Raw genomic sequence first — 26,347 nt, 5'->3', positions numbered from 1 at the left:
GCCCTCTACAGCTACCTGAAAGGAGAGTGTAGAGAGGTGGGTGTTGGCCTCTTCTCCCAAGGGAATAACGACAGGACCAGAGGAAATGGTATGAAGCTGCGGCAAGGGAGATTTAGATTAGATATTAGGAAGAATTACTTTACTGAAAGAGTGGTCAGGCACTGGAACAGCCTGCCCAGGGAGGTGGTTGAGTCACCATCCCTGGAGGTATTTAAGAAACGTGTAGACATGGCTCTTCAGGGCATGCTCTAATGCCCAAGATTATTGGTTTGTGGTGGGGTGTTGTGTGTGGGGTTGTGGATGTGGAGTTTAGTAGGTGGGTGCTTTTTTTTTGTGTGTTTTTTTTTTTTTTATGTGGTTGGACTCGATGATCTGAAAGGTCCCTTCCAACCACTAAGATTCTGTGATTCTGTGATATTTTAAGACATGGATTGTGTGGTATTGCCGGGAAGAACTATTAGATGGGAGAAGCACTAGAGGCAGCAGCAAAATGAGATCTTTATAAACCTCACTTATAATAGTTGTTCATGAAGATATGAAACAACCTTTTTTCCTAATTGTGTTTTTAAATTCTCAGCTCCTCTGTTCTTGTATTTTCTGGAAGGTGAGGAAGGCAGAACTACTACCTTTTTTTCTTCCTTACTCCATGGCAGCACTGCCTAAGTGGAAGCAAGACCCTTCCATACTATGGAGTAGGTAAGAATGTGACGTTTTTGCACAGTTCTTCCTCAAAATGAATTTTCCTTGATGGAGTCTTCAAGAGGTGGTCTGCTTTTTTGCCTAACCTGCTGCCAACAGTGCCTGATAAATGACAGCTGTTATCACTGCTAAATTCTCAATAAGAAACCTAGTACCTTTGGGATAATTTTTCTTTCTTGCCCTGCTAGAGAAATCAGATTATGCCCTGAAACATAAGTTTTGATGATTTGCCATATTAACATTAATACCTAGTTAAAAATGTAACTTATGTATATTATAGGCTATTAAATTATTGGCCCTTTCCAGTAAGCACATCTGTGGCTTGCTAGACTCTGACCTCGTTTTGCTGTGAGCAGCGTGCACTGACTACAGGCATTGTGGAAATATAATTTCTCTTCACTTCCCTGCCAATGCTCGAGTGACGATGTGCTCTCTTGTTATGAGGCAGCATAAAATTTAGAGGCTAGTCACGATGAAGGTAGTAAGAAAGAAACTTAAAGACCTCAGTAAATTTCCCTTCTAAGTGTTCCCTTTTCAAAGGTAAATGGTCTTATTCTTTGTAATCTCTCTTTGTATGTTAACAGCTTTCACAATGCTAACTCTTTTGTAAGAAAAGCACATTACAGTCCCAGTCTGCTTTATCTCTGGTAAAGTAGCAAAAGGAGGAAGAAGCCAGTACATTATTTTTTCTTTAAAGTCCACCACCTACTCAGCACACACGTAGTGTAAATTCAGGGCGTGGATGTTACTCAAAGAAGCAAGTGTGGTGTCACAAGTGTTTTAATAGCCTTTGATTTATTTCCCAAAGTGCTTTATTAAGATGATGCACAACAGCATTTGGAAGCCAAATGCAGTCTTAGGAGAGACTTGGAGGAGTTATTTTCAGTCTCCTGACTTTTATTCCTCAACACAGTAATTTGTTTGATTGGGGCAGAAGGGCCCTGGATTCAGAACAGGGATTCTACTTCTTTAGTGTTTCTTTGTGAGTTAATCAGCCCAGTTTGTGATCTGAGTGAGTAGGAGTATGAATGAACTTACTGTAATAAAAGAGAGCTGCATGGTTCAGAGAACAGGATACTGGCTGGGGTTGGGAGATTTGTGTTCTGTCGCTGTATGGGTTTGTGACTATTAGATGGTGAAATATTTGGTTAGGCATAATCAAGAATCAGCAAATTCATGTGTATCAAAAGTCAGCTGCAAGGAGTTTTCTCCTGGCAAGATATTTCTACTGATATTCTGCATGGTTAGTTCTAAGTGCAGTGATGTAGGGCATTTTTGCTATTAATCCGGTAATAAATCTGGTGTAACTTCCAAGTTTTAGGACAGGCAGGGTAGTGAATCATAAAGAGACCTGAGGTAGTCACAGTGAGCAAATGGATTTCTTAGTAGGCTCAGCTCACTTGAAGAAACGTGTTTTAGTTCAACAAAGCATAATAGTAGGACAAGGGCTGAAGGTTGTACTTACAGTACTATGTACTGTCTGCCTATAGTATAGTGAAGAGTTGTGATCGGACAGTGCGTAGGAGCTGGAATAGACACAGAACTGAACATCATGTCCCATTGTGAAGGGGCCAAAATGGGCTGCTTTGATCAATGGCTACATCAGCTAAGGAGCCAGGAACTGAATTTGTAAAGAAATTAAAACTACGAAATGTTTATTTTAAGACACTGATTTGGCATGAGAAACTTTGTGACAATGTACAATTTTCAGCAAAACTCTGAACCCAGGATGGGATTTCTGGGCAGAATTAAAAGAGAAATGGAAAGTGCAACAGTGTATCGCGCTGTATAGGAGGTTATGTGCTCCAGAAACAATCTAAATATGCCTACAAAGGCTGTCTGCGGCCCAGAAAGTCACAGAATCACAACTGTTGGAGGATGGGAGAGTATTTAGAGGAAATATGAATTGATGCTTCCTGAGGTCTTACACAGATAACTGTTGTTAACCATCACCAGAACTTTTGCTCTGACATGAGATGTTATGATAGCACAGAACTCTGTATACGTAAATGTACTTAATGCAAGTTTTGCTATTGTGATGCTGCTGCATCTCATAGATAAATTTGCCCATTTCCATTTTGCTAAGATAATTACTTTACATTAATTCATTCTAAATTACCCAGTTCAGCACAAGGCTAGCTTGGTGAAATGTTGATTTGCATTAAAGAATAGACATAAAATTAAAAAGATCTGAAAAATCCTCCGAAGGTCATGCATATAGCAATTCTTGAAATTGCAAGTGAACCAAGTTTGGTGACTATAAGAATAGTGACTTGGAAGGTGAAACAAAGGAAAGAAAATATATCATGAATGGTGGAATAAGGTGAGCAAAAGATTGCTCAAACCAGGTAAAAATGACGAGTACTGAAGAGAGGTGGGGGAGGAAATCTAGTTTTTGAAGGAAAGAAGATTAGGCATGGTTAAAGCTAAAGGGGCTGCATGAGAAGTCAGCTCTTCTGCTTGTAGAAACTGGTATTAATTCACTGACCTGAGTCAAACCGCACCACTTTCCACTAGCTGTTGATACGCTCCAGAAAATACTTCTGGCCACTGATATAAAAGCAGCATCACCCATCTTGTTAGGCTTTTCTTCTTACTATTGGTATTATTTTGATAGCCACTATTACCACTTAAATTTTTAGTGTTATCAAAATGCAAAGTAAACAGAAAAGGTGGCTGAAAATACAGTAAGTGTAGCTATAAAGCCTAGTCAATCTGTGTACCATTAGAAAATAATGGTCGGTATTGCAATAAGTATAAATTCATTGTCCAGCCCCTCTATTAACGTAATTAAAAAGGTGCTGGGTTTGGCAGTTGGCTTCTCTTGCATTCAGTTGCTCTTTCTTGTTTCAGAAGAAACCTGCTGAGTCAATTGGTTTTTAAAGGTGGAATGAACCTCTCAGAGTAAACAAGGTTCATTAATTTGTAGAATTTCTGTTGAAATTGATTGGAAAGAAACTTGTGTAGAGATATAATAGCCTAGTTTTATGTGTGTGGATTATCTCTGATGGGCAGTAACTCCTGGGATGCTGGTTAGTGCTCTGAAAAAAAGGGGAAAATGTGGTTGTTCTTTGGTTTTTTTCGTTAGTTTGGTAGGGGAGAAAATGAAAGATCTAGAATTAGTCATGAAATGGATTCCAGTGACAAAGGAGCTCCATGTTGCAACTGGCTTCCAAACCAAATCCAAAATCTAAGTGTCCCTCATTTAGCCGAGGGAAGATCTGAGGCTATTTACTCCTATTATAACAGCTATCACTCTAGCCTTTATTATAAGTAAACCCGTTGAGTCAGTAAGAATTGATCATTGAATAAGGGAGGTCCATTTCAGTTGTACAAAGGGCTATTTTGGGTCAAATCAAAGATTCATTTGACCCAGTACCTTGTCTTCAATGTGAACCTGCTGCAGATAAAGAAGAAAGGGTGTAAGAACAAGGCCAAGTATGTGTGACACTTTACTGATGTAGCCTTCCAGCTAATACTGACTTCTGGCTCCAGGATTTTATAAACCAGAAGTACTTAATGGAGGTATTTATTAGCCCTTGATGGGTGTGTTTATGGGGTATTTTATTCCTTCTCAGAATGTACCCATCATTTGAACCAATACAAACTTTTAGCGTCCAGAATAGTGGACAAATGAAAAGCAACAGGTGGTTGTTGGCTTGTGTCAACTGCAGTGAGCTGAATTAAGGCTTGAGAAGTGAGAAGTTTTCTGTGCCTTTAGCCATCCAGTTTCTTTTCCCTACACCTCTTCATGTGAAGTCCTGCTGTGTGATGAAAGCAAATTCACCCAGCTGTATCTTGTCTTATAAAATGAACTTGCCACTCTCCATGTTGGATGGAGTTCCATATGGAAATGAAAAAGTAAATGATACAAAATTGTGTAGCCTTTAGGGCAAGGAGCTCCATATGACAGGTGGAGAAGAGAGTGTCTTTTGAGGTTTTTATTGATTGGTCTTTAAGCATTGCCTTATCCTTTTAGTGAATGAAGAAAGTAAAAGGGATGACTTTGGAAAGCTTCATTAAGCAGTAAGGAAAAATTCTTGTTCTTTAGTAAACTTGTGCAGTATAGATTTATACCATATTGCTTACTAGAAAATGGAAGGATGGAAGAATAAAGTGGTGGTGTTGCTGGGTGATCTTCCGCTCTATATTGCTTCTAGGCTGGCTGTATTGTTCCAACCACCTTGGAAATATTTTTCTCTTCAGACAGGTGGCAATGACCTTGACTCTGAAGACCCAACTACTTGGGACACATGACTCCGCACAACAGTGACTCTTATTTAATTGGTGTTTCTGAACCTACAATGGGGACCTTATTGGCTTGTTGATTAGTTTAATTTTGTGAATGAACCTGGTGATGACTGCACTGTCCTATTCAGGTTAAATGTGATGTAGAGAATTGAATCTACCTCCTCCTCCCTGTTTGATTTATCCACTTCCCATGAGAAAGAGCCCCCAAAAAGTACCTGCAGAAATCTCGGTCAGAAAGGAAAAAGCAGAGTGAGTTAAAATTGTAGCAAGCTGTGTCCTCTCTGTTCTGAGAATGAAATCTGAAAGACAGCCTTAGCATCTGTAAGGCCTAGGTGTTCACCATCTGATAGGATGAGTCAGCCTCTTCTGTGAGCAAAATATCTTTTCACTGATGGAGAGGAAAGTTGGGGAAAACAGGAATCGTAGTTATTGGCAACTTTACTCTCAGTGGCTCTAGGTAATGTCATGCATGGGATGATACCAACACTCAATGTGTCTGCTTGCCCTCATGCAGGAACTTAAAGGTTGAGCATTGATACCTATGTTAGTAACTTTAAGGATCTACTCTTGATGGAAGGATTTCTGTTACTTTGGAAAATTTTAAAAAAGATCATAGTGTAGTCTGGCACATAGGAAAGGTACACATGAGATGTGTGATGTAAAACTGTCTGCATAATTCCATTCATTTTGGCACCTGTTTATTTCACATAGGAACTGACGTCTTCCAGCTGTACTCAATGAGCTCAAATCCATCTAGGAAGTGGGAGAGGATGCTGAGTGAATCAGCGACATCTTAGGTGCCTTAGAGCCTTAATTTACCTGTGTATTATGCCTATGCCTGACAGTATTTGTGAAGAAGTTTTAACATCTCACTGGGCATTGTCATCCTGTCTTCAGGATGACAAACAAAGGGAAGGTTGGTCCCTTCCTTTCCTTCCAAAAATTGTATGAAAAAGTTGCTTCTCTGGCCTCCCTGCTTCTGTCCTTTCCTTTGTTACTTTCAAGAAGTTTTATGTCTTGCTCTGAAAGCTACATATTAAATCTATATTTTCTTATGTAACGACACATAAAAGCCCAGAATTTTGCTGAATGGAGATGTCATAAACATTTGTTTTCTCAATCACTAAAACTCTAACAGGCTTTCATGTAATTTTATATGACAATTATACTGACTACCCTGTAAACTGTCATTAAGTTTGTGGAAAGGCTTGTACATATTTCAGTAAGCTTTGGATCCGGCTCGTTACCAGTATTTTCTATCCAAAGAGACAGAATGTTGTTTTCTGCTTTGTTTTGTCTTTTCTGTTCCATCCTTAAGTACACAAAGTTCTTCTAAATTTAATTAGTTTTTGTAAAATGGTACGCTCCTTTCTGTTTGTTTGCGCACCTACCAGTAATGTACCTCCTATGAAAGCAGCCCTCACACTACAATATTTGCAGATGAGTATCTTGCAAGTCAGGTGGATACAGCAGGCAGGTGAGCCCAATGCAGTGGGGAGGGAAGTGTTGCTGGCACATCAGGCAATGACTCACAGCTTGCTGCCCTATTTCTTGGAGGAGTTCACACCATCTGCTGTTGGCATCTGACTCCTAGGAGATATTTGAAGTGTGTGAATAGGGGCTAAAGTTAATAACAGAGATTAGTGAACCCAAAGGGCTCTATGGAGAATCAAACTCTGTTGCCTCAACAGTATGAATAGGCTTATTGTCCAAGGGATTAGGGATGGCAAGGCAGAGGTTAATTCCAAGGAAGAATTTGTCTGATGCTAAAGGACTCTTTTTCTTTTTTTAATATCTGATTGGCAGCTGCTGTGCTGTGTCAGAGAAATTAAATGGGTCAGGTGGGTAAGTTTGATCAATGGCCAGCTAAGGCTGTTGTCCTTGCTGATATGTTATTGAGATCACTGTGCTGTCTCTGAAGACAAAAAGTTAAAAGTTCATCGTGCATCACAGTAACTGTTAGACTCTCCTGACCAAGCCTTAGCTTCTGCTCCTCTGCAGCGTGGTGCCATGGTCTCTGTCTTGCTCTGCGGTTTTGTGTAGTGCAGGTGTTTCCCCTAATATTTAAGTCACCATGCGTGCCTGGTATGTGGCTGTAACGTTGTGGTACAGCTGTGGCAGAGACCTATGGGTGATGAATCTCATCTGCTCAGATCATGAGCTGGCAGTAGTCCTGCTAAAAGGCCCAAACTTGCTGCTGCTGATTCACCGAGCTCACAGAACAGTTTGTTCAGAAACTTGGCTATATCTTGAATATTGCTCTGTAATGTCTAAATGCAAAAAAAGTAAAGATAGGATAAACTGCCAAGAGGCCTAGATTCTTTGTAGGAACAGGGCTGGCAGCATAACTTATACTGACAGAGTCCTGCAAAAATGAGGTAGTTACACTCAAAGGAGCTGAAATTGCTGGCCTCTGAGTTGGACAGGACTTGTCAGCACTATCAACTGAGTTAATGCCCAGTGGCACAGTAAGGAAGATGCACTGTTAGTGTTGCCTTTCTGCCAGAGTCACAGAGTAGACATGTAATAATGTCTTCATTCAGCATAAAAAGACTGTTCCATTAGTTGAAATAACAGACTAGGAATGGGTTTGTCTGGAGATGGAGAACAGAGATCCAGTCCCAGTCCCCAGGCAGGGGTATATGCGATTTACTTACTGTTTTTGTTCCAGTGCTGTCATTTGCTGCACTATAGGCTGACTTTCTGGGATTAATAATTTATTATGCTTAGTTACCAGTGCTTTCCTTATGTGTAGACTCTTTACTACTGATTTGCCCACCAGCCCTGCAGATCAGGTGGTCTATCAGTTGCCGCCAGAATCACTTCTGCCTGTCTTCACTCCTAATTTTCTAAAGCAAACTTTACTCTTAGCTGCTGTTTTATTTCCTGCATCTTTTTTGCTCTATCAGCCAAAGACTTCTGTTCTAGCAGGTCCCAAAGGTGTGGTTTCTTAATTCCCTGGTTCATTTTGAAATAATTCCCCAGCTGGTACCAATCACTGGGATGCATGTAGGTATGCTGATTAGCTGCTATGACAACTATGTCTAATTAGCTGAGCTGGTATCTCCCTTTCTGAATACCCAAAGGAGGTGTTTTATTTGAAGGTTTTACATAGATGAGCTAGGAGTTAATTATTATGCACAAGTCCAGTGGTTGAAGACAGTTCAGTCTCTGATCTAGCTCAATAGCCTTAATTCACAGAGGCAAAAGAGGCCTTGCGTTTCAGGGGTGACAGCGCAATCACTAGAGTTTTCTATTCGTCCCTCTCTGTTTCCTTACAGAATAAAATTCCTTTTCCTGCTCACCTTGCCACAGCCCTCAGAAGATACATTTGAGCTCCTTCAGGCTCAAATGCAGAGATATAACACCAGGCATTTTGCTCTGGCTATCCATTTCTTTTGGATAGTTAAGCAACATCACATTTGGGAATGGTGACGTGAGTTAAATATCTCCTTCCCTCTGAAAAGAAACTAAGTAAAGCAGAACTGGGACCTAATCCACAGGTATTTCCCAAAGGACTGTATACATCTGGAATGTAAAAATGGCAATGTAAGAGTTTCATGGTCTCTAAACTAGCCATATTTCCACTTCCTGGCCATTAAGAGCTCCCAGTGTTGATGGTCTATGTCTGTCCTGCAGAATTCAATTATATTGCTGCATCTTGGCCTAAATACAGTTTGTATTCTTCCATGCTTATGAATGTGGCTGAAGAAATCTGGTAACATATGCTCTTTTCTTTTGGTGTCTGTAAACCACTGGTGAGTATAAAGATAAGCTTCCTCAAACTGAAGGGGTTTTTTGTTTAAACAATAAAAGGAAATGTTTAGAAAGAATATAGTAAATCTCAAGGTGATGAAAGCATGTCTGGTGTATCCAATGGTAAAGTGGTTTGGGGCAATTTTTTTGTAGCAAGGGTTTTTGTATCTAGTGTTGCAATGAGAAATTTGGAGTGTGCAATTTCTCTCTCACCCTCAGGTTCCCTATTCTGCTCTCCCACATCAGTGACCAAGCCATAAAGCCAGTCTTGCAACAGTAGTCCCTTCTTTGGTGGCTGTTGTTCACAGGGTTTGGGAACATTCGTCCCACTTAGATGCCTTCCTGAGGGATTTTCAAGGTGGTTTGGACCAGTTTGGATTGTAACACGGTTCCTCTGCTGCAGACACAATTGCTCTTTCACCCTCAAAGCCCTTCCTCTACCTAATTCTGTCGATGTCCCTTGATGATCCTTAAGTGCCATTTAAGAGGTAGCTTTTCCTGAGCCATCTTTTCTTCTTGCTTGTTTCCTCCATTCTCTTCATCAGCAGCTTCCCTCTTAAATACCCCTAGTCTGTTCTTACAACAAACACCCCACAAACCAAACCAGAAGAAACTATTACAGAACAGCCCCACATCTATCACATCTCCTATACACCATTTCAAAATGTCTTTTATGAAAATTGTTAGCAGCTCAGGAATCCAATAAAACCTGTAGTTTTTAACCATTAATAACTTTAGGATTTTTCCCACTAAGTCTTAACATGAAGTAAAATAAGAAAAAATCACAGGAGTTTTGTTTTATTCTTTCCAACAGTTCTGTTCTATTCTCATACATAAAACATTCCTACGAAAATACACTTATTTTTATATATTCGCACACTGCCACCCAGCCTGAGTTTCTTGACTCTCAGCAGTCTCACATGGTGTTGATAACTTCATGGGACCACTGCTGTGCTGTGTGTGGATGAGTCAGCTTTCCATTTTCAAAGTAACTTTACTTTTTTTCTTGCATCCACATATTTCTTATACAAAACCTGGCTTGCTTTCTGCAGTTTGTCATGGCCCTCCCTCAGAGCCACAGCTGGCTCCACTGCTACAAGAAAACCTGCCGTCTTCAGCTACTGTTTGCAATCACCTGACCTAAATGATTCCATAGGTACAAGGGCTTTCCTTACAGAGCTGCTTCTTTGCAGCTTTTGTTTGCTGATCCTCTGCAGTGAAGCTAGAAGACCCAGTCCAGTTTTAGCTGCACCCTATACCTGATTTTTATTATCTATATCTTGCTGATAGTTGAGGTTATTCAGGCTATTCCCTTTCCTTCCCTTTTATAGACCAGTAAATCCTTTTTGTTACACCGCGAAGGTGCAGAGTTTCATTTTTATTTTAATGAACTGCTGCTGGGAGAGTCCTTCCCTTTTTGAACCCAATCACTTTGTCAGCTTGATTAGTCAAATTGCTGGTGAATCTATTACTCTCCTCCATAATCATGAGTGTAGTTGCATTTTTAAACATGTCTGTCCTACACGCAAGCAGAGTTCGAAGGGCTGAAGGGGAGCATCACCCCACAATAAGTACAGTGACTGACAGCGCTCTCTTCAGATAGAGCAGGCTCCTCAATTGGAGTTCTGCATCATTCAAGAATGACACTATCTCAGCGTTTGCCTTGCTGTAAAAAGAAGATTTGATTGAAACTAATTTCAGTATATTGGTGGTTGCTCCAATAAAAGCCCCAACTGTTGTCTTAATGCTTAGACAACGATGAATGCATCAATACTTTAGCTGATTATTTTGCTCTACACTGTCCTCTTCTTCCACCAAAGCCTGGACCTTTCATATCTCAGGTGGTTATCTTCCCATAACTAATTAATCTGCTCCTTCTGATGTTCTGCCAGGAAATTCCATTCAGGAGCTTTTCTGAGAAATTTTGCTTTGGCAGGTTGGCATTTTCTAAAGTGAAAACATGTGTCTGAAACATTTCCAGGTGACCTTGCAGATGTCTGAATTGAATTTTAGTTTTATCCCTGAACTTTCAATGTGTGTGAGGGTTTTGGTTTGGGTTTTTTTGTTTGTTTGGGGGTTTTTTTGTGGTGTTTTTTTTTTTTTTTCCCCCAACCACCCCTTCTAGGCAGAAGCGCAAGCCTGTGAAATAATGAAGATTGTTCAGACAGTGACAGTACAGATGTCAAAGATACTCTTTGAGGCCTCTCCAGGACTCCTGGAGAGCTTGGCATTTGACAGGGGAAATTTATACTATGATGAACCTACTTAGCTGGCTGGAAAAATAGAGGTTTTTCTTTTATAAGGAATTTTGCATTTCTGAAATTGTAGTAAAACGTGATAGTGAAAAAGACTGTGAAATGTATCACTAAGCGGATGATGTCATTCAGCCAGCCAGCTGCCTAGGAAGGTTGAATATGTCCCTGGAGGATGTTTTGATTCTATCCAGAAACTGTCACCTGATGTAAAACATCCTTAGGGAAAACTTTATTTTTCAATGAAAAAATCCACTAGGACACATTACATTCTTGTATAGGTGGGACAGTAACTGGAAGTTTTAATCTCAGTGACTGTTAACAATGAAAGGCTCATCAGCAATGTGAAGATGCTACAAGATCTTGTGTCACTATGTGTTTTCTAGAGATACTGTTTTAAAGATTCAAATGCTACAGATTTTTATTTGTGATGGTCCCAGCTGTCTCCTGCTGCAGGGTAGCAGCAGAGGGTACAGTAAAGGGGTTACTTTTCTCCCCTATATGGACTGAACTTGCTTTAGGCCCCCACAGAATATTTTGCTGTCTCCTAGCAGGATAAGTCTTGCTGCCTCAAAGGAAGTGTGAACACAGGGACTTTTAGCACAAGATTCTGCTGAATCCATGGGAATAGGCATCTTCTGAGTCTGCTGAGCAACTTCAAAGCTCAGATGTATGATTCACATCAGTCAAGTAGCTATGGACCACTTTTTGCATCACAGTAGGTTCATCTTGAGGCTCTTGTAAGTAGTGAAACTCAAGAACTGAGGTCTTCATTCAATAACTGTACAATAGTAACAGAAATACTGTTTTGTGTCCAGTTTTGGTCAGTCTTATTTCAAGAAGAGTATGTTAGAAGTAGGGAAGGTTTAGAGAACTCTCAGTGGTAATGTGAGATTGGAGCTGGGAAACTTATCTGATTGACTTGATCCTACAGTATATGTTGCAGTGGTATAAACCTGGGAATCTGTGACTTTGAGATGCTCCCCTGATGAAGACTATGTAAAGCTTGAGAGATTGTGCTGCTGAGGCTGGCTCCAGCAAGGGTACAAAAGTTTCCTGTCTCCTCATAGTGGTTTAACTAGAAATCTGGATAAGTGTCCTGGTGGAAGCAAAACAAAAAAAAGGGGTACTGGTTTTCTCTCCCACCCAGAGCAGAGAGGCAGTACCTACCACATGTGATCCACTCCGAGCTTGTGGTAACACTACTGTGAAACCTTTAAATAAAGAAAGTATTTTGTGGAAGGCCTGTCTGGGTGACTGCTGCGGGGCACTTGTCTTCCTAGGCTGGAGGCAGGAACGGCTCCAGCTATAGGGGAATTGGGCTACTGCAGAGGTTGCCACTGGGACAGTATTAGAGGTATCACCTCTCAGCCACTGTCCTAGAAAGCCGAACTGCGTCTTACAGGCACAGGAGCAATAACAAATCCTCATGGGACATGCGCGCAGTAACCCCTCTCCATAGCATTCCTGTTGCTGCAGAAATTAAAAATGAGAAGTCTGACTTGTCAGGGGCTTGTCTAAACTCTCCCATCTCTGCCTTCCTTACTTTCTATGGTGTGGTCTGGCTCCAGTCCAGCCCCAGTCCTCGAACAGTGGGGCAGGAATACTTCAGTTTTGCCTGTGTGTCTGAGCAGCCTTTGGGCTGGCTGTGTATGGAGGCATCAGTGAACCTTCTCCTTTGCGCACCTGACACTTTTTTCATTGACATGCCTCTGCTGAAGCTGGCTTGAAAAGTGTTTGCACTTGAAACAAGTGGAGCAAATTCTAATTTGTCTGGAATGGGCCCTCCTGTTAAATGTTAAACTGACCTTTTCAAGAGAAATTTACTTGATAGTTCTAAGTGAAGCCCCGCTTTAAGCTAAACCTGTCACTACAACATGATTAAATTCACTTAAATGTACATCAGTTGCACATATTATTAATGGAAATTGAAATCAGCCTGAATGGTAACCATAAATTTTAAAACAGGGGGAAGAGGATGGAGATAGAAAAAACCACACATGATGTGAAGGTTAAGGTGCCTTACTCACCCAACGATTAGATGGGCTGAACAGGGAACTTTATTCTGAAGCAGTGAAAAATCACTGAAAAATCACTGACTACTTTTTTGTGTATTTACAGTGCTCCAATTCTAATCTACTGAAGAAGGGGGATTCGGTGCGTTTTTGGCAGGGGTTCGGTCTGTGGAGACCTAGAAGAGTTGGTCACAGTTGTCTGGTCTTATTTCACCTGCCGCTGGGCCTTTAAGCAACAAATTATCAGATTTCTGGCAGCCTGTTTGATAGCTGGTGGAGACATGTGTGTGCGTAGATAGTGCTGAAAGTGGATTTCTGGGCATACCTGTGACACAGGAATGTCTGCTCCCCGGCTGAACTGCACATTTAACATCCTGCACCCGTTTTTGTCTCCTTCCTTTCTCCACCATCCAGCATGACAGTTCCAGTGCTTAGCTATTCTGATGACTGTTACTTAAAGGGTCTGTTCTAATTGGGTCCTAATAAATCAAAACTAAATTGAAGACCTTCCACTTATGGGCATTTATCAGTGACTTTCCATCAAGCAGGAGGACAGGACTTGGCAAACATCTCCCAGACAAATATCCAGGGACTTATGAAGGTCCTTTTTGAGGGTGTTATCTTTATGTAGTTGTGTGACCTTTGTGATTCAAAGTACAAATTTAAACCTCTTGTAATTAATAACTCTTGTTCTACCAGACTTAGCTTCCACACAGGTGAAATTAACATGACTTTTTCCAGCTGGTTTGGGACATAGAGTACTTCCATGTGGCAGTAAATAATACTCCATAAATACAGCCAGAGAAGCTCTTCTTTGGGTTAGGAGCTAAGTAGGCTGCATTGCCCATAGCCTGGAAGTATGATGGATTATTTTCTTTCCCACTAATGCCACCTCCACTTCCTATGACAGGAATATGAATGGTCGTGTCTAATATATACCAACACCTGCCCAGGAGGGGACACTCATATTGCAGCCTGATCGAGACCATTGCACTAGTAGTTGCATAAGAGCGTTAGCCTAGAGCAGTAGTGTGCCTGGAAGTGATGGACTCTGCTAGAGGTAGGCTTTGGCATTACACATAAATATGAGGGTTTACACGGCTCTTGTTGTGACATGTGTGAGATTTGGGGGTCAGCAAAGCTGAATTTGCTGACTTTCTGGGCATGTTGGAAGATGCACCTTTTTTTTATTATTTTTTTAAGGGAATTGGTGGTGGCTGAGGATGATAGGTCTCTTATAAGAAGGTAGAAGGACTTCTCAGGTATCTGGCTGAGTTCCTGTTGGTAGCATTATTTTAATGACTGGATTGTATAATTAATGTCTTTATGCACCCACAGCTTTGGAAAGACCTTTATTATAATTTTAATTCCAAATAAATTAAAAACAGATGGCTTGAGGGGAACGGAAAAATCTGGTCAAATTCCCTTTTTTTTTTTCTTTTTTTAAAAGGCACTTGTATATAAGTTGTGAGTAATGGACAAATATGGCCCATCAGTAAGGATTTTAGTATCAAGGAATCTTTTCAAGATGTTTCAATCTGCAGTCTTTACTTTCTCACAAACAGAAAATGTAATACAAGATGTTTTTGCAATGCAGGGCAAAATGGTAACTTGATCTTGAGCACGATATTTCTGATACGCAATTTGCAGCCTAGCTTTAACATTCTTTTACCATTTACCAGTAACACGAAAGCAAGATGCCATTTTATCTGTAGCTGGCACTGACTTAAAGATGACTTTCAAAATCAAGGAACCAGAAGAGCTGAGCTCATTTCTAGACTACCAGGCTGCGATTCCTCTATGCACAAATGCCTGTGTATCAGTTCGCTAATAGACTGAACACCTCACCTTGACCACATCTTGCTCTATTAATACATAGCACATGCTCCTGACCATTTATTTCTGCAGAGTGATTGGGCTCGTGCATTCTCTTCAAACCTAGGAAATAGTATTAATCTTCTGCTGTGTACTTTCATTTCATTTCCTGTAAAAATCCATCTTCTGCTACTGGAGTTGACCTAAGGTTAGATGTCAAAGGAACAAATTACTGTCACTTGGTTGATACCCCAAGAGTAGCTATAAATAGCAAGCTTTATAACCCCACTGATCCTTGAGATACATAGTGATAAATATGCTTCTACCAACCGAGAGGAAAAAATAAAGCTGCGTGGCTCTGGGTGATGTATGATATTTGAAACTGACAAACGGTACAGCTGCATCATTCAGATGGTTTTAAAAAGAAAAAAAAGTAACACTCATTATATTTGCCTGCTTTAAAGCATTAATTAGTGATTCTTGGGTACAGTAATCCAGGTAATACAGTAGCAGCTTTTAAATCCAGCAACAACAAATCCTTTCTTAGCTGATGTGGTAGAGTAACTGTCTAGCTAACAGCTGTCCTGGTTAGAGGTAAAACAGAACCAACTTTCTGTTCAGTAATTTTACTTAGCTAGGCCTCTTCTAACTCTCTGAAATTAACAGCATGTTGTACACCAAACTGTTCTCAGAGCGATAAGACCGATGTTTATAGTTCATGCTAAGGAATGGTACCCAGAGAGGCTCTTGCTTATACTTACTGCTATAACAACCAAGGTCAGCTAATTTCGTTATTTGCCCCGTTGGAGGGTTGGAAACGGAAAAGCGTAGAGGGGTCCCACCTGCAGGGAGGTGCGGACAGGACAGGTGACCCAAAATTGACCAACAGGGGTATTCCATCCCATCTGCCCCACGCTCAGTATAAAACCTTGAGGGATCAAAGGGTCATCTCTCTTTCTTCAATGGCTGACATCCGAGGACGACCCTGTCTGTTCATCTGCCTTTGATCCCGATCTGTGCATTCCTGACTCCAGATCTGGAATCCAGTTCCCACCTATAGCTGAGTCCAGTCTGGGACTTCCCTAGTGCCTGCTGGTGACTCATCCTGGGAGCTTGATACAGTTTTGTATATACTATATCTATTTCATTATTTCCTTTTTATTTTATTATTAATATTTAATTAAAGTAGTTTAGTTCCTTTTAAACTTGTAAATCTCTTTATTTGTCCTCCTCCTCTCTGTGTGCAAGAGGTCGGGGGAGAGCATTTGTTGCCCGTCATTGGCCAGTTTGGCCAAAAACACAACAGCTTTGCCTGTTCACTACTAGGACTCAGAGAACTAATTGAAACCTTTTTAGTGGAACAATTTTCTGCAGAGAAATGCAGCATTAGTCAGATAAATCTTTTGCAATATTTTACAAATGAAATCTTGACAAAATGTCAGAATGATTTGAAACAGAAAGTGTGTTTCATTTTGATTTTCTCCTTGTTTCATTTAACCTTTTTTCCTGGGGGGTGACAGCCAGACTGTATTACAAAAAATTTAATTGAATAGATAATGATAATGCTGATTTTAGTGGGATGAAACACTCAGATTTTATTTTTTTTTTACTTAATCTTTTTCCCCTGTATTCTTATTCTATTTGGATTTTGTGAATCATGATAGTTTAAAACAGGGCAAAAATTATTTTGTTAATATTGCCTAAGGGATAGAAAATTCTATCTTCCAAACGTGCATGAGGCACGTTTTTAGCTGGTTTTAAAATGCTACTGGTCCTTGGGAGTTACTCCATTATAACAACCAAGGGGCTCGGACAGTGATTTTGAAAATAATGGTTTGGGCTGTCTGCATCTTTTAAGCTTTCTAGCTGTTGATTTGCACTGGCAGGATAGAACAAAGATTGCATATTGTGTTGCAAGTTCTTGGATGGTGCTAGCTGGAAAGCCTCTTCTGCAGGGTATGTATTAAAAGCCAGGGAAGGCCTGCAACATTTTTATGACACAAAAAAACTTCTTCTTGTTCTTAATTAGAGATGGGCTAAAGCAGTTTTCTGGATGTATAGCATGACTATGGATGCTAACATAGCTCTGCTGAGCTAGTATATCAAATCTTGTAACTTAACTCAGCCTGCTGTGAGAGTTTTTTTTTGCCCGGCAACACCCACCTTTTCAACAAAGCTGCAATGACCTCGGTGTTACGATGGGATGGGGAGTGTAGGACATGTATGGTTGTCTCATCTCACTGATTAATGGAAAAGTTTCCTGTTGCTCTGCCCTCAAGCTACAAAATCCATTAACCACCCCTTGGGGTGCCTGAAATTTATTCTGGCCATTACCATCAATTAGAAAGTTAATAGTATGATGATTACTGGGCTACAGTCCTAGCTATTTGTGTGATTTACACCAGACTGTGGTGGAAATGGGAAGATGCGACATTCAAAAAACCACTTTATAAGCAAGAATTTGGCATTAAGGGTGTGGTGATGTCAGTATGCCTTATGTAAACATATGGCAAGAAGAATCGATAGTCATTCTCAATTCTTCTAATTTAAAAAGCATCTTTTAAACTTTAATATCCATCACAGCTAAGCTGAGATTTTTTTTTTTTTTTTTCAGTTGATGACCATAAGCCTCGGGTCAGGCTGGGGCTATGGGAAAGAAGGGTGGAAATTTGCAGGTGGAGGTTTAGCCATGTGGCTACAGATTCTGGCAGCCCCTTTACTAAATATATGCAAAGGGACGCATGGTCCTTACTTTGGATATGATAGAGACAGAGAGATAGGTATTCTCTGCTTAAGTTGCTCACCTGGGTTACCAACTCTCAACTAAAATAGCAGTGAAGGTAAGTTAGCCAAATTTATTTTTCTTTAACCAATATTTTTAGGGGAAATAAACAGCTCATCTGGGTCACCTACAAATAACATCTACTGGCCCTCCCACCCCATATTTCCTTTCTTTCTGATTTGGGTAAGATTTTTGAATAACTATCCAATGCAATACGTAAACTATGCATTGTATGATAAAACGTGAGCTACTTCTACTGCTTGTCACATCTTTAAATTACTTATAGGAATAATCAGCTGAGCTATATAAAGCCAAAAATTGCGAGAAATTTGAGTGTGTATATTTCTGTTCATTTAGATTACTCCAAATAAAAGTTGATTAAAAAGGAGAAGAAGAAAATTGAATTAATTTAGCCGATTATGCAGAGAAATGTCAATTTAATAGTTTTCTATTGTTTCTTCATAATTTTTTTACCCTCTCACATCCCCTAAGTCTTTTTGATGGCTTCTGTGTATGGGAAACTATTTTCTGATGAGAATCTTCTTTCCGTAAGGGAAAAAATACACATTTCGGTAAACTTATATAAAAATTCATGACTTCATTTCTAGTAAAACTTGTAGTCACAATACAAACTGGAAGCAAGACATTTTCAAAATGGAAGCTTAAATCTGTTTTAAAATGCAGTTTAAACTATATTTAATTTTGTATTTCTTCCTTTTGACACTGATATTCAGGTTCTTTCCAATCCTTATTTACACACACAAAACCCCAGGAAACCTATGCTGTCAGGATGGAGTGGGAAGTTGGTGGAGCCTGGGGGGGCTTGCATTTGGCTCTGTCACAGACTTCCTTCAAATGTAGGATTAGTTTCTAGTCTTTCCCTCTTTTCCCCCTACCTAGACAGTGGGAACAGTAATACTTGCCAGCCTGCTGAGGGCCTCATGAGAAAAAAGTCATCAGAAATGTGTTCACTTAGGGAGTGAGACATGTGGGTCCCTTGAGTTTTGAGATCTCTTCTTTTTCTTTACCCTGGAGATGTCTTTAAAAGTTAATTTCAACCTGCCAGGGTAAATTTGAAGTGTTTTAGTGCTGTGACATGCGTGGTGCCATTACAGACACTTAAAGAAATGCTAACCAATTCTTTAGCTTGTCACTGCTGTCAGGCCACTTAATATTGCACTCTTGAACCGAACTCCTATGAAGGCAAAAAAAGTCTCTCTGAACTAGCTTCACTTTAGCTTAATGCAATAAGCTATAGCTAAAAATCAGCCAAGATTCATTAATAAAGTGAGGAAGAGGATGCCATCCAGAGGGACCTGGACAGGCTTGAGAGGTGGGCCCATGTGAACCTCATGAAGTTCAACCAGGCCAAGTGCAAGGTCCTGCATCTGGGTCGTGGCAATCCCAGGCACAAATACTGTTTGGGCGGAGAATGGCTTTAGAAGAGCCCTGAGGAGAAAGACTTGGGGGTGCTGGTGGACGAAAAGCTCAACATGTGCCATCAATGCATGCTTGCAGCCCAGAAAGCCAACCGGCCGAGGGAGGTGATTCTGCCCCTCTGCTCTGGTGAGACCCCACCTGGAGTACTGTGTGCAGCTCTGGAGTCCTCAGCACAAGAAGGACATGGACCTGTTGGAGCGGGACCAGCAGAGGGCCACGAAGATGATCAGAGAGCTGGAGCACCTCTCCTATGAAGACAGGCTGAGAGAGTTGGGGTTGTTTAGCCTAGAGAAGAAGAGGCTCCGGGGAGACCTTATTAGCGGCCTTTCAGTACCTAAAGGGGACCTACAGGAAAGCTGGGGAGGGACTCTTTATTAGGGAGAGTAGTGATAGGATGATGGGTAACGATTTTATACTGAAAGAGGGGAAATTTGGATTAGATATTAGGAAGAAATTCTTTACTGTGAGGGCGGTGAGGCACTGGAACAGGTTGCTCAGGGAAGCTGTGGATGCCCCGTCCCTGGAAGTGTTCAAGACCAGGCTGGATGGGTGAGGGAGGTGTCCCTGCCCGTGGCAGGGGGGTTGGAACTAGATGATCTTTAAGGTCCCTTCCAGCTCTAACCATTCTATGGTTATATGATTAAGAGGAGGCCAGGGAAGGCATAAAGACACAGTATGGCTGATCCCAAGCTGCTGAAAGGCCTTTAGCAGAGGCAGTGTGTCAGGGACACACATCAGTTCAGTGTTGAAAGGCCTGGGCTGCTCAGTGGGATAAGGAAGTTTTAAATAAAAATCCTGTGTTCTGCCTTAAAAAATCCACAGGAAAAATTCCTTAGACTTTCTAATGTGATAATCTGTGTGCTGGAGGGGACCGATGGCCATTCAGAGTGTGACCTCGGGAGAGAAACTTGCACAAATGAGGGTAAGGTCTGCCTCTTTGCTGCATGGAAACTGTATCCAAGGACATAGGATTCCCTGTGTTTACATCTTGCAGTTGCCCTTCAAAGCGGAGATGTAAAACTCCCCTCAAAATGTCTCCGTGAGCCAGGCAAACAGTTCCCATTAGAAATGGGAATTTTGGGAATTAGAATTAGGGAATTTATACAAGTTAGAAAGACAGCCAGTGGTGAGAAGTGTCTAGGTGAAGCAAAGTAATTTGTAAAATAAGACTAACTTTCTGTGAAAATACAGAATAGGATAAAAAAACCTGTTCCTCCCTGAGAGAGAAGATGAGATCGGGCATTATTACTTTCTGGAAGAAGTACCAGGCTTACACATGAAGGAGTTAAATCAAAACAGGCATCAGATGAAAAATGACATCTGTCAATGGCTTGTGAAAGGCTTAAATGGTTAGGTGTTGAAGAAGACTTTGACATTACTAGCTTTTGTGAAACATGGTGGCATGGCAAAAATCAATGGGCAACTTTAGTACTTGGCTATAAAACCATAAAGGAAAAAGTTTCAATTTAGGTGATGAGGGAATAGCACCTCAGCCTAGAAGGATCCCCAGAAAGAAAGAATGCAAACATCAACAACTCTACGGCAGAGTTTACAAACAGGCTTAAAACACTGCAGGCAGGAATACAAATACACTCCCAAATCGCCAGCTCCAGTATTTTTCACATTCACACACGAGAGATCATTTTTAATGTCTTAATTGTTCCTTTATTAAAAAAATTATTCAGTTAAGGCCTTTTGTATGGGCAGGCTGTGACTCCACAATTCTGCCTTCTGTGGTCTGAAAGCCTTCTATCCAAAAATCTGCTCATGTAGAGATTAATACGGCAGCAAGTGGCAAATCTTGTGCTCAACCGTCCAGTCCCTTCGGAGACAAACCAGGTGGCAAATGTAGTTATGCGGGAGGTTGGAACAGATGATCTAATAGATGCTGCTGTTTCTTACTTAAAATACCTGCCTTCTGCCAGGGGTGAATTCATGTGCAGAAGGGGAAACAGGCTGGAGCCCATCTCTTCACGCTGCTCCTGATCACGACAGGCTGCCCTGCTCTGCTGCTCCCTAACCACATTACAGATGCTTCTGGTCCTGCCTCCCAGGGCTGGCTGCCACCCGGGCAGCAGTTAGAGCAGCAAGTTAAACTGTGGAGGAAGGAGGGTGAGGACATGGTACATAGCCAGTCTTCTCCTGGTCAAGGTCGGGGGGAAGCAGCTACCTTAATACGTGAAAACCAGGCATAACTGGTAGAAAAAGAGGGGAAAAAAATAGTAAATTGTGCCAATTAAAGTGATTGCTTCTTAATGATGTGTATTATAGAGAGGAACTGTGTCTGTTAACATATGTCTTTATTGGGAAGAAAGCTGCACTCTAATAGGCAGGAGACAGGGTGTTACACAGCTTAAAGTCTGCATGTAACGTTTTTCTTTTTTGTCTTATGGAGTGTTCCGGAAGGATCTTGTTGCAAAAGAAACCTTGGCCAAACAATCAACTGGCCGATTCTTCAATTCTTCAGCAGCTTATATAAAATAAGTACAGACAGCCTTAAATTTGTAACAAAGGAGAGTAAACAGCAACTTGCTAGGGAATTTATTTAATCTATATATTCAAACTGACAGTCCTCTGAATTTCAGTCCGCGCTTCTTGAGAAAGAAGAAAATTTCCATAGGGTTCATGTTACTGGTTGATTCAGAATGCCTGTTATCGTTGTGAAATACTGGTAGGAATGGATTGAGATATATTCATGACAGTAGGTGGACTAATGGAATTCAGTGACTTTATTTAAAATGTGCGGGAGTTTATTATAATACTGTAATAGAAATGTCATTTACCCTGACGGGAAGAGAGGGAAAAGCCCTGTCAATGAATAATAATGAAGTTATTTAAATGTCAACTTTCTTGCAAATAGTTTGCAAAATATAAATTATTCTACGTGTTCCTAGTTTTGTTTTATTACTCAGGGAAGTCAGAGCTTCAGTCCCACAGTTTTGGTACTTTTTTATACTGCCAAATGAACTAGTAATAATTAAAATGTTTATCTTCTTGGATGTTTGCAGAAATCGTTCTGATTTACTGAAAAAGTAGGCAGTTCAATTCTAAACAGCTACTGGTAAAATTTGGGATGGTTTTAATGGAAGCAATTACAATTAAAATGGTGGGACAGCTGTGAAGTTCAGAATTGAGTCTAAATAGTCTGCTTCTGAATATTAGTCTTAGTAAACTAAGTATCATCTGCATTTCAGTAACATCCACAATGTCCTAACACACATCTATTTTTTTTCCATATTTAGTTAGACCTGCATGTATATCAAACCTCTCTGCAGGCTTTCCTATTTCAAACTCATCTGGACTTATTTTGATTTAGCCTGTAACTGTACCAAGCCAAATCAGGCCAAAATGAAAAGATTTACACACGGATTTATATTAGTTTGATGAAACATGTATGAACACACCCGCCCCCAAACACTTTGAGAAAGCATTGCAATGTGCATGTCTACACAAGAGCTAATATAACAGGGCTTACTGTTCACTCAGTTGCATATAGTTATTTCAGCAGCTGTGCCTTTTCAGCAGATGGTTGAGAAGGTATAGAGTTTCATTTTTGTGTTTTGAACTCTACAGGTCCTGGGTTTAGTCCTTTCAGGTGATTTATGCAGGCGTTTGCTTGCTCTGCTCATGTTATACAGATGCCCTAAAATTGAGTTTTCTCTGCAGAGCTTCAGAGAAGCAGCCTACCACACAAAGTGTGGGAGATGTTGGTTGATACATATCCGTTCCCCTTCAGATAGCTGGGATTGAAGTTGTTGATCCTACACTATCATTACCGCCTACACCCTGCTGAGGTGCATCTGTCTTTTGCAACACTTCCAGGTTAGGCTGGCTTCCTGGATCAACAAAAGGCTGAAAATGTCTTCATGTGTTACGAGTCTCACGCTGCTTTATACACCCATTTAATAAGACACATGAAGAGCTCAGTATCCAGGCTGCTAATCAATGCCTGCTTTGTGTGTGTGTGTGTGTATATATATATATATGTGTATGTGTGTATATATATATATATGTAAATAAAATAGGGATAAGATGAATGCAGGTTGGTGATACCCCTGGGTCAGATCCCAACAGAGGCTTCACGTGTATGCAGTGTTTCATTCAATACAGTTCTTTTGTTCCACTGCTCTGTGTGTGTGTGTATCTATCACCATTTCTTTGTGTTAAAGCCCTTCTAGGTCCCTGTCTGCTGTTGTATAACGTTTACGTTCCTGTTAAAATTTAGGTTAATTGTAAAGTGGTGTAAGAGAAACAACAACTTGTAACTGGGCAGGTAGAAGGACTGGCTATTGCTAGTTTAGAACGTGATAATGAGAGTAAGATCTAATAGTGGCTCCTTTGATTGCTTGTAAATTTGTTCATCTGCAAAAACCCCATGTTTTTCTAAGCTTTCCAGTCTTTCAGTTGCTTTTATAGACTTTGACAGAAGCACACGTTTCCATCTGAATATAATGTTACCTGTAAATAAAGCTATGAATACGAAATAATTGCCCAGAGTTTTGAAGTAAGAAAAGGCTGGCAATTCTGACTAAGATTACCATTTGTAATAGGCCTTCGACATCTGTTTGCCTGTGCTGTGGCAGGGGTACTGACTGCTTTTCTTTAACAATTTCAAAACACCTTTTATGTGTCAGATTTTCTTCACTCCTATCCGCTTTGGAAGGGTTCCATTTTGAAATCACTGTCACTGGTATAAAGAAGAGCTGCGCTACTTCATTAGTATGTTTTTCCTAACTCAGCAGGTCAGACTCAGTCCTTACATTATATATATGTTTTTATCAGATCAAACTTCACAAAGGATAGGTGTTGGTCAGACCACAACAGAAATATTAATTTCTGAGAAGGCCAGGTAGTGAGGTGGATGGGGTAACCAAAGTGAACGACCAGTCCTTGGCAGGATTCAACATCCTGCTGTGGCTCCCTTTGCCGGAATGCTGGAACATCTCTGAAATATTCAGTAACAGAATAACTGTAAAAGTATCTTCCTGCTCCTCAGTCCACTGAGGAAATAGCTTGGTTAGTTTATATATGTGCTCCTGAGAGAGATGACCTTATAAAGGGAAAGATCAATCAGTAGATGAGAATTTGATATCAATGTTCTAACCAACAAAGGTCATATATGCACATAGGGGTGCTGATGTTTGGGGAGGGTTGGGGGGGAAAGAAGCTATGGTCATAGACCACAGGTCAATTGTTATATGACCAGGAGACATATGTGCAAATGTTTTGATAAAGTTCCTGAATAGAAAGACTCAACTTTAATGAAAATCCACATTTTAGTGCAATTCATCTTAATGAGTAAAAACCCAAGCTGCTGCCTTCTGGTTTTATCCATGTACTGATTGCAAAATCTGAAATCCCAGAAGTGGTGATATGAATGCAGGTGTAAAACCGGACCCAGAAATGTAACACACTCTGCGCAAAATAAAAATACTGTAGATATGAAGTGTTGTAAATAGCTTTGATGGTCAGGGGCCTGGAGCATCTCTCTTATGAGGAAAGGCTGAGACACCTGTGTCTGTTTAGCCTGGAGAAGACTGAGAGGGAATCTTATCAATGCTTAGAAATATCTAAAGGGCAGGTGTCAAGAGGATGGGCCAGACTCTCTTAAGTGGTGCCCAGCAACAGGACAAGGGGCAATGGGCACAAACTGGAAAAACAGAAAGTTCTATCTGAACATGAGGACAAAATTCTGGACTTTGAGGGCAGCAGAGCACTGGAACAGGCTGCCCAGAGAGGTGGTGGAGTCTCTTTCTCTGGAGATATTCAAAACCTGCCTGGATGTGATCCTGTGCAACATGCTCTAGGTGAACCTGCTTTGGCAGGGGGATTGGACTAGATGATCTCCAAAAGTCCTTTCCTACCATTCTGTAATTTTGTGACTGGTTTTGGAGTGATTAGCAGAAGCAAAAATTCATGTTACTGCTTGCAAGTGAAGTTCTGTATGAATCCATTTGTACATTTTAAACACAAGATGCAAATTTATCATCTGCAAGAATATGTTATACTTTTTAATGTGTCTGTTACCCAGATATATGCCACTTTTCTGCAATTTGTGGACACCAGCTGTACTGGTTTGGACTGATTATCGAAATCCCCTGGATATTAGAACATAACTCAGGCAACCATGAGCTGCATAATGAACAAAACCTCTGCCAATAAATGATCTTGGTTCTAGTAACATGCTTAGAGTAGAGTAACAGGAACTCTGCACAGTCTTGTTTATTCACTTGTTTTGTTCTTCCCCAAGACATGTAGTTAGTGTCCCTATGGACAACCCTCAAATCACAAATGTATTATTTCCTCCTCACCTATAGGTGGCTCCTAAAGCAAGAATAAAGCACATGTGTCCATACTCTCTGCTCATCCATGTGAAAAAAAACATATAAATTGTAGGTGTAATGATCACGTATTTAGGTTTTCAAAAGGATATCACTGTTTTTTGCAGAAAACCAAACTTCAATTTCACTGAACAATCATCTGGAGCAGCTACTTTGGAATATGCCAAGAAAAGACTTAACAAAATTAGTCTAAGCTTGAAGTATACAATGAATTGATAACTTTAGTCTCTTGCTGTCTGCTATTTGGCATTTCTGACAATCATTATCACCTTTTATATGCAGAATTTATCATTTCTTATTGTACATATTTATTTTAAAATGCTTTAGGAAGGTGCTGGTTTAATTTTTCCTAATCTAATTTAAATGCAAATTATAAGCACTCACATGATGCTGTGTGTATATAATTAAGTATCATTATATACTACATGAATCATTCAAAAAGCTCTAGAGAGCCATTCGGCTATGTAAAGCATGACTTACACTGAAAAGCCGCCAAGCGACTGTGGTTTTGTGATTAAGTGTTTGTACTTATGAAATCTCTCTTTGAATTGTAGGTCAACAGATTATGGGACAACATATGAGAAACTAAATGATAAAGTTGGCCTGAAGACTATTTTGAGCTACTTGTATGTTTGTCCAACAAACAAACGTAAGGTAGGTGATAATGTGGTTGGCTCATTTTGACCTTATGATGGAATTTCTGTCCTGGTGATCTCTCCCAATTTCTTCAATATCTGTTCTATTTAAATGGCCATAAACTGTCTCTTTCTGTTTCTCTCCCCTTGAAAAAATCTGTAGCTTTACCAAAACACAAGCCAGCTTGTACCACCTATACTACCTAACAGTGTACTTTAGGGAATATACGTTAGCAAAAGATGGCTATTAAATGGATAGGTATAATAGGTATCTTGCATGTAATTGTTTGCTTACCTTCTGGATGATGATCATTTTTGTTGTCTGAAAGTGGGAGAGACTCATTAAAACAGTAGAAAATCT

The 26,347-nt window shown here is 40.4% G+C and overlaps 1 protein-coding gene across 1 annotated transcript in view; it reads left to right on the top strand.

Moving 5' to 3' along the window:
* LOC128911172 (VPS10 domain-containing receptor SorCS1-like) overlaps nucleotides 1-26,347 on the top strand; it is a 303,650-nt gene that overhangs the window by 103,131 nt on the left and 174,172 nt on the right. The window contains exon 3 of the mRNA XM_054205538.1: nucleotides 25,906-26,005. Within this exon, the coding sequence (XP_054061513.1) occupies nucleotides 25,906-26,005 (100 nt within the window). The remainder of the gene's footprint in view (nucleotides 1-25,905; nucleotides 26,006-26,347) is intronic.

This window comes from Rissa tridactyla, chromosome 6 (genome assembly GCF_028500815.1).
Source record: "Rissa tridactyla isolate bRisTri1 chromosome 6, bRisTri1.patW.cur.20221130, whole genome shotgun sequence".
NCBI lineage: Eukaryota > Metazoa > Chordata > Aves > Charadriiformes > Laridae > Rissa > Rissa tridactyla.
Note: the sequence above shows the minus strand (reverse complement) of the source record. Positions and strands in the feature narration are given on the sequence as shown.